The 9,745-nt window shown below is 32.1% G+C and overlaps 1 protein-coding gene across 1 annotated transcript; it reads left to right on the top strand.

Moving 5' to 3' along the window:
- The first annotated feature begins 7,085 nt into the window (after positions 1-7,085).
- On the top strand, positions 7,086-8,042 carry LOC112515707. Its single transcript, XM_025122612.1, has one exon. It carries the CDS (start codon positions 7,086-7,088, stop codon positions 8,040-8,042), a length of 957 nt encoding a protein of 318 aa, XP_024978380.1.
- Positions 8,043-9,745: the final 1,703 nt, after the last annotated feature.

The raw sequence follows: 9,745 nt of genomic DNA, 5'->3' as shown, positions 1-9,745 counted from the left end.
CACCTTTATGTATACGAACATCGTTTAATTCATAAATTAAGTTCATTCAAGAGTTGAGTTTATATAGGTGAAGGTTTAAACGAGAACACCTCTATTTATGAGAATGTAAGAACATCCTTAGTATCACATGATTTGGTCTTGATGAATTATAACATCACATCAATAACATATTTATCACATGTGATAATACATGTGATGTGACTTGGTGGTGTAAGAGCGACTTGACCCACAACCTAGATCGCGTAAAGAGTCGTCTGGATCTTTGATTTAATATCATATGTGATGAAATAAGAGTATCACATGCGATTGTCTATAGTAAAAAGGTGTTCTCACTTTCTCGTAAAATGAAGATGTTATAGTTTTAATTCTTCATTTCATATACACACACACACACACACACATATATATATATATATATATATATATATAAGCCAGTCCCGTAAAAGATCGATTAATTTAACCCATATTATGTTATTAAATCAGTGAACATAAAATAAATTAGCAGTTTAAATTGAAAATGATTAAAGCATCTCTAACAAATTTTCTTAAATATAGAAAATATACATTTTATTCTCTTTTTTGCTTAAACAAATATTTTATATTATTCTCTAAAAGAAAAAAAAAAGATAAAACTCCAATAAAACTGAATTATTATTATTTTATATAAAGTTTTTTGAAAAAGAATATAAGATAATAAAATTATAAAATATTTTAATATTTATTAAAGGAAAAATTATAAAAAAATATATTATAAATACTCTTATTTGACACTTATGAGTTGTTTGTTTAATTCTTAATAATTTTTCGAATTATTAAGAGGTGAATCTTGTTTGATAAAAAAAAATGTCTCTTAATGATTTAAAAACCCTCTGAATGATTTTGTATTATAGATTTTCTTTAACCATTCAATGTCCTAATTTTATCGTAAACAATTACCAAACAATTAGATTTTATTTTATATTATATAATATGAGTTTTTTAATCATTCTGATCACTTAATTATTTTACATTAAATTATTCAACAACTGATGAAGAACCCCTTGTATATGTCAAATTTGGAGTGTGTCGGTTATATTTTTTGTAGGGAGGGAACAAAGACCAATATTTTTTTAAACAGGGTGACCGGTGACGTTTGAAAATCGGCTCCATTTACACGAATATTTTATTATAATATATTTTTTTTAAAAAGCTACATTATTGACCTACTAAATCCAAAATAATATATTTTTCTTGAAATAAAATATAATTATTTAAACCATATAAATTAAATATTACACAAAATTAACTTTTTATAAATCTGTTGATAAAATTATTTATTTGTCTTTAGTAATTGTTTTTGAATATTGAAATTAACTATATTCCGATGCTTCTTAAAGTGAAATATGTTACTCTTTTACGACCATTAAATGATTTTTTATGTATATTTTTATTTATTATAAAATATAAATTGCACAAAACAAAATATAAATGATTTGAGAAGGGTAAGAAGAGATCTGCACCCCTGAATGAACATTAGTATGAGATGCACCGAAATGTACCGGATCAATTCCTGTATCAAGGGTGAGTTTGAAATTAAAGATGATCAAGGTTCAGATCTTTTTTTACGTTTTTCACTTTAACTCATCTTCACATACGATCCTTTGTCAGGTATCAAATACAACCTCTTCAAATCATACAACCGATACAACATGTTACTAGCCAATAAGATAATTTCTTTGAATTTTCAATTATATTTTTTCTTAAAGGGTATTTTTGTCAAATACGTATTTCAACTAATTAATTTCTTGTTACTAAATTTAATTCAACATGCGGTAACCGATTTCCTTGTATAGTTCTTTATTTTTGTTTTTCGCATCGTCACTTTCAACCAGAATTGCAGGTTTTCCCGATTGTAGTTTTTGCGTCTTCTCTTCTTTTTCTTTTTTTTTTTCCCGTTTGCATTTTTCTTTGAATTGGCGTCCTTTGTTTCTCGATTGTAGGTTATTTTCGAATTGTAGCCCTCGGTTTATTTGTTTCCCGATTGCATGTTACATTTGTTTAATTTCTTTTTTGCATTAGTTTTGCAGTTGATTTACGTATATGCATATTAAAATAAAAGTTTCTATTCATGAATGTGTTCACCTCGAGTGGTCTGAAAATGGTGTTGATGGATACAAACTTCATGGACCTGTTGACTTAAAGAAAACCCAAAACAATGAAAACGTTGTGAATATTTTTACTATGAAAGTGGTATTTCAACCATAAAGGTGGTGTCAAATGTTTTATAATATAGTATAGATATATTCAAACTTCTAACCTGGTTTTAAGATCAAACATGATTATATTCATATAAAAAATATTTTTATTTTTATTATATTATAAAAATTTACAACTTATTAATAGGTTTAAATTTTATAAAATTAATTAACAATTAAAAAAATAATTTAATATATATAAAAGAAAAGAAAAGAAAAAATGTTAAAAAAAACATGCAAAAGGCATTGTTGGGGATCACATGAAATCCACTTTTATGGTGTGTGGTATAAAAGAAAGACAATAAATACAACGTTAGAGGCTGGTGGCCGTTCCTCCTCTTAAACCAAAGAAACACATATAATTAATGATTTTTTAGAGGAAAATAAGAATCGTCTTTTTCTGCTTCACAAGCTTCCCATGATGCCCACATTTATGAGATCCTCTTTGCCAACCTCAATTTTCACATGCATCCCCCCCCCCTCCTTTTGACATCTCTTACCCCTAATTTATCTGATCCATCAAACATCTGTTTAAATCCTAATTCAAAACATAAAAATTACGACAATCGGATGACGGGTTTTCGTGGGACTCATCTGTGTATGCGTAAACAAATGTCTTTTACCTACGTTGCGAATATTGTTTTTGTTTTGTTGAAGGAAGATACGTATGAAAGATTGAAATGCTTCTCGGAATGTTCGTAGAGACTGATTTGAGAATGAAAAGATCAAAATTACATAACGGAACCATGAGTGTAATGCAATCTTTGGTCTTTTTTTTAATTTAGAAACAAATGTAAAGCCAGAACAACATTAACTTCACTTTTTTAAACAGACAGTTTCAAACTGAGATGAAAATAGTTTAAACGAAAATGAAATCAGTAAGCACTCCAAATATGCCCGATTCTGATGAAATTTAGTTTGGTCATAGTTAGAAGTTATAAAACCCTAAGGTCCGGTTTGGTTTGAAGGAATGGAATGGATTTGAGGGGATTTGTATTTCAAATCCATTCTAATCTTATGTTTGTTTTGTTGGATCGTACGGGTTTGAAATCCTTGGATTTAGGGGTGTTTGGGATTGCTTATTTGAAACAACTTATGTTTTTCTACAAAAACACTTATCAACTTATTATAAGTCAGAAGGGTTTAACTTTTTCAAAAACTTCTTATTACCGGTTTAGCACCGGTATAAATTGTTTATCCAAACACTCAAAAGTGCTTATTACCGGTGTCACAACGAAATAAGTCAATAAGTTATTTTCATAAGCAATCCCAAACACCCCCTTAATTGAAATCCTTCAAATATATGATTTTGAAGTCCTTAAAGAGTGCTCGTGATTGTATAGGATTGTATGCAATAAGGTTTTAAAAAATGTTAAAAACATTTGTTTTGTAATAATTGATTAATAAAAATGTAATTCAATTATTTTTATAATCATTTATATTTTTTTTCTATAAATTATTTATAAATAACTAAATTTAATTACATTCCAAATCCTACAAACCATATACATCAACAATTTCAAATCCAAATCCCTCCATGACATCGAATCATTAAAAAACAATCCTGCAAACCAAACTGACTCTAAGGTGCCGTTTACCAAATGTTTACCCGGGTAAGCGCTTACAAAGTCATTTTACTTTACCGGATGAACATGGTAAGAACTAAAAATCTTACCCGATAAGAGCGAAGACAAGAATCGAGAGTTTTACCCAGTAAGTGAGGACGATGACTCTTACCATGGTTAGCGCTTATCGGGATAAATTGTTGCATACAATGCATTTTAGTGGATAAAATCTTATCCGATAAGTAAACGATAATGTTGAATTTTATCGGTAAGTGCTTACCGGGTAAGTGTTTAGGTAAACGGCCTCTAACTATTTTTCGTTCATACAGTTAACTACAATTTCACCATTGTGGTTTTAATTTTTAAATTGTTGAAATTGAAAAACTGTAGGGACCAAAAATGAAATTTACTGTATTTTGAAAGATTAGTATCTAAACCATTTGACCACTAAAAAAGAGGTGGGATTAAAAGTTGAAAACATCGCACTCATTGGCAGCCAATATAATTAAAAGTCAAAATTTTATAACGACATTTGTAACAAATTTTGAATTTTCAAATTTTGAAATAGCCATTAACACACAATAAATTACTAATTAAATGAGATACCACATAATTGAATGTTGCAATAATTTTAATTTTAATTTTAATAAAACAAATAGAAATTTATATTTTTTTATATATTTAATTTAATACAAATATTCGACAAATAAAAAACCTCTCAATAAGGAAAAAAAATAAGGTTCAACGACACTTTGTGATAAGTATTAATAATCAAGTAAGAGACTGTTTGACAGCTGTTGAATAATTTGATGCAGAATGATTAAGAAGTTCTCATGATATAGTGTAAAATGAAATATAATTGTTTGATAATTGTTTACAATGAAATTAGAACGTTTAATGGTTAAGGGAGGTCCAAGATACAAAATCATTTAGAGGGTTTTAGAACCATTAAAAAACAAACTTTCTTTATTTCTTCCAAACAAGATTCACTTTTTAATGATTCAGAGTTTGCCTTTTAATGAAAATATTAAGGGGCTGTTAGGCATTTGCTGAATTGTTTAATGCAGAATGATTAAGTGATCAGAATGATTAAGAAGCTCTCATGATATAGTACAAAATGAAATATAATTGTTTGGTAATTGTGTACAATGAAATCAGAGCTCTTAAAGGTTAAGGGAGATCCATTATACAAAATCATTCAGGGGGTTTTATAACTATTAAGAGTCATATTTTTTTTTTTGTCAAACAAGATTCACCTCTTGACAATTCAGAAGTTGACTCTTAATAAAACTATTAAGAGGTAAACAAATAACCCATAAGTAAAATTGAATTATTATTTTTAAATTACATCTATTTTCTAAAAGAACTAAAACATAGATATTCTTTTTAAATATTTACCACAATGTAACACTATTAAAACGTTTTTATTTCTTTAAAATAAATTAAAATAAAAAGTATTTTAAACGTATTAATATCAGAAAAAATTCAAGAACACGTCTTAAATAAATTGCGCTCTTAGGGGGGTGGGGGGATCTTGCATATAATTAAGGAATGCACATATATTATGTTTGAAAGACAAAAAGAAAACTCATTAAGAATTAAATAAGAGAAATAACAGTATTAATACAGGAACAAAATCTTTCTACAAGATGTTTAAATCAACTTGGTAACACCAGAAGAACTACAGTAAAACACACACATGTACGTATATACAGTGTTTTGTAGTGTAACAAGTTTATTGTTACAGTATATTTTTTCATAAAAACTGTTACGATAACAGATATTGTAGTTAAAAGTACGGAATATGTTACTAGTGGCATGGCCCACACCCACTTAAGATGGAGCATTTAACTTCACTACAAGTTAAGTTTTCATACGAATGGATGATGATGGTGCAAATGGGCGTTACGGGTTCAAGTAAATTTGGATATGGAAGCCGGCGTCTTTTTATCAAATTTGTAAAAATACCATTTTTAAAGCTCAATTTACAATAATAGTCCCTCAACTATTGCTTAAGTGACAATATGGTATGTACACTTTTTTTAAGTAACAATGTCTATGTCTTTTAAGATATATGGTTAGTGTTGTTTGTTTGCTTTCCACTAATCAATTGTTAATTATGTGCAGGGTTTTGTTAATGTGGAGTCTATACTCATGGAGTTTGACCGAGGTTTTTAAATCAAGTTATATTAGATTTATCGGTTAATATGTAAGGCTGTATAGATATACGAGTATATGAATGTATGTGATATAATTATAGGCTTTTGTCGGTTTTTGATGCGTTGGATGTCAAGGTGATAGTTAGAAAGGGTAGCAACTTCAACGAAACAAGGTTTTTCAAAGTGGTCACTTTTGTTAAAGATGCACTCGATGATGCGAAGCAAATTGAGTCGTGTTACTTGTGAATAACTGGAAACGTTTTGATACAGTTTCAGTAGTTAGAGATTACTGTAATATATATGATGTTTTCTTCATAATTGTCCGAATTGGTGTGGCTATCGATGGAAAATGATCCAATAATGTATTACATTTTCCTATATAGAATATTTGTCTGAAGAGACGCGCTAATAAGCTTAAGCCTGGTCCAAACACAACGGAAGTTGGGGCCCAGTGGGCCCGAAGCCTGATTAGTTTAAAATTTTGGGTGCAGGCCTGACCCCAACCTTGGCCTGAATAAGCCCGATTAAACCCTTTTTCAACCTTATCCATCCCTAAAATATTATAGACCTTTCTTCTGATTGATGGAAACGAGCATTGAAGGTCCAGATTCAGACCCGAAAGATCCCAAACCTTATGCAACTGTAGTCCGTATTGTTTACCATAACATATTTAATGTGCTTCATCATGTGTTGCTCAAGCTATTTCGATTCATTTATTGTTTCCTTCAATTTTGCCTATTTTTTGTTATGACTAATAAGTAGTGGAAATTAATAATGCTTAACGTGTTACAGGCTTAACGTGACGTGAAACACGAACCTTAGGCCATGACGGTTGGTGCAATGAGCTTTTTTTAGTGTTTTATTGTTGGGTTGGAGATTAAAACACCTCCATTACTGTGATTTTAGTGTTAGGATGGAAACGGTCTAGCCACATCTACATTCATTATAAAGTAAAGGGACCAAACTTGTTAATAAGTAAACATGAAGGATCACATATGAAAATTCCTGCTTCTATAATCACTTATACCTTCTTCTTCTTCCACTCTCCTCACTTCTCTCTCCTTTCCCCCACCCACCTCCCTTATAAAAGAAAAACCAGACCTCCCATCATTTCTTCAATCACAAAAATGGCAACAATTCGTTGCAATGGTAATTGGGTTCAATTCAATTCCCATGAAAATCAATGTTTTGAAGACCAAGAAGAAGAAGAAGCTCTATCTCTCTGTGATCTTCCCACAAACGACCAAGAAATCAGCACAAATTCCAAGAAAGAAGATGAAGATGATACAGAAGACTTCGAATTCGGTTCTTGTCACGGCGGCGCCGCCGCCCTATTACCGGAAAATATGTGCAACGCCGACGAGGTCTTCTTCCAAGGTCAGATTCTACCGTTACGACACTCAGTCAGCTCCGACGCCGCTGAGTTTAGCCGGAAAATTAATCGGTCGGCATCGATGAGTGTTGTTAACAGTAGAAGCAACAGAACCGACCCGAAAACGATTCGGTTATCAAACGGGTATAAGTACAAACCCAGAACCCGAAACCAGTTCCATTCACACCCGAGTCCATCACCACAGATCCGAACCCAAAGCTTTCGGACTCTCTCACATTCCAACCCGAAAACGTCTTCGTTATGGAGCTTTTTACAGGTGGGGTTATTAAAACCGCAAGAAATCGGGTTATCGGATCTAAAAAACCGGAGCAAAAGATTCGGAAGCCATAACAGCAACAGCAGTAGTACCAGTAGCAGTATGAACAGCACAATCGAACAAAACCAAAACCAAAATCAAAATCAAAACAAGATCGAGAATCCTCGGAAGAACACGAAGAAGAAACAGAGGTTACTTTTCAGTGGGTGTAAATGCTCTGCAGATTCGATCGAAAGTACGAGAAAAGAAACGGTTGGGAAAAAGGAAAAGACGAAGAAGACGACGACGACGATGACAAAAGAAGACGACATGTTTCAGTTCCATGAGAATCGGAAGGAAAGTACGATGATCGGAGACGGAAAACAGGCGGTTTCACGTCATCGAACGTTTGAATGGTTAAAGCAGCTATCGATTGCTGCACCAAGTGAAGCTTGATTATGGCTTCTTTAAGCATGCTTGTAATCATTCAGCAATCTCTTTTTCGACAGCTTTTTGAAGAAGTCGAGTAGATTAATTTTAACTTTTTCAGGGTATTTTTTTTTTTTTGCTTTTTATGGTTTTTGTTTTTATGTTTTTTTTTTGTCATTAATCATTGTAACTAATTAAAGTTTTCTTAATTTATTGCAAAATAGAAATTTTGTAACTTATTGGTTAAGCTTTAAAGGGATTCGGGATGGATAAAAACCCGTTGTTCTAAAATCACACGTCTTAATAAAAAACGAGAGATTTTTATCCATCAGGGATGTCGTGTAAATCTCGTCTTTGTTGGGTTCGAATCCAAATACTACCAAAACCTTTGTGGTTATGGTGGTTCACCTACGATGACTTTAGGTCATTTATGGTCGTCCGGTGGATTAATTGGTGTGTTAGCTGCGGAAACATATGATTACCCAAAAAATGAAAATTTTGTGTCTTTTAATTTATATTATGTTGCTTTTGTGTTATTTTATTTGATTATTGTTCTCGTTTGAAGCTGGTTTTAATTGACGACTGTAAAAGTATAAATGTGCTACCGGTATATGCAATATGCAATTATATTTTTAAATAATGTTGTCATGTTCTAATTAACGATAGTTTGCATGTTTTACTTTTCAACCGAAAAAGATAACTTTAATTAAGGACCGACCCTACTTTATACAGTTGTAACACGTTATTTGTCTCAAAAATTGTCGGCGCGTTTGTTTTTAGAATGTTTTTGAAAGAAAAAAAAACCTTTCACGGTGATGTTGATTTGTTCATGAAAATCTGTAATTCATTATGATTACGATTAGCAATAAATTGATTTGGGTTGACAGGATTGTCGTTTTTTGTATTTATGATTGCATTTCGAGATTACAACCTTTAATCTTTATACAAGATCAAATATTAAGATACGATTGGGACTCTGAAAGTGACATTTTTTGGTCTACAAATTGATGAAGTTGTTACCGTTTAAAAAACACGATCAGTAAAACAAATCATAATATTTAAATAACGAAAGAAAAAAAATCTGATATGCCAAAGTCATGAATCTTTTTTTTTATTAATCTGGCTATCCAACCCGCTATGCGAGCCGACTAATTCCAAGACAACCACCTGCTTTACACGTAGCCTCAAGTCACCGCATTTGAACCTCCGTGGCCATAAAGGATTTTTGTTCTTACTTGGATTTGAACCTGGAATTCCTGACACTTTTGACCTTTGGAGCCATGCTCAAACCAATCAGGCACCATCCATGTGGTTAAGTCATGAATCTATTAAAAAGTTCATGAGCGGAGATAATCCAAGGGCGGTGGTGGACCGGTGGCGAAAGTGGTGGTTGTAGGGCGACGGAAGTGGTAGTCAATTTGTGATGATTAGAGCGTGAAGGTGTGCACCTTTTGTTTGTGGGATGGTGGTAAAGAGGTGGGGTAGTGGCGGAAGGCGGTGGTTGTAGGGTGGTGGTCATAATTAAAAAAGTGGTGGCTGACGGTGGTGGTGGCGGTGGTGGGGAACATTGATGAGAAGGGAGGAGCACGCCGGCCCAAATAGAGCACCTATGGTGTGGAAGCAGGCTAGGCTACAACTTTATGGTTCCACTGGGTATGGTTCAGAATGATGTCGGCCCTACCTACCACCCATTTTATAAAAGGGAAATTTATAAAAATAACCGGTTTACA

This window comes from Cynara cardunculus (genome assembly GCF_001531365.2).
Source record: "Cynara cardunculus var. scolymus isolate 2C chromosome LG 7, CcrdV1, whole genome shotgun sequence".
Lineage (NCBI taxonomy): Eukaryota > Viridiplantae > Streptophyta > Magnoliopsida > Asterales > Asteraceae > Cynara > Cynara cardunculus.
This window is presented reverse-complemented; position numbering and strand designations above follow the sequence as displayed.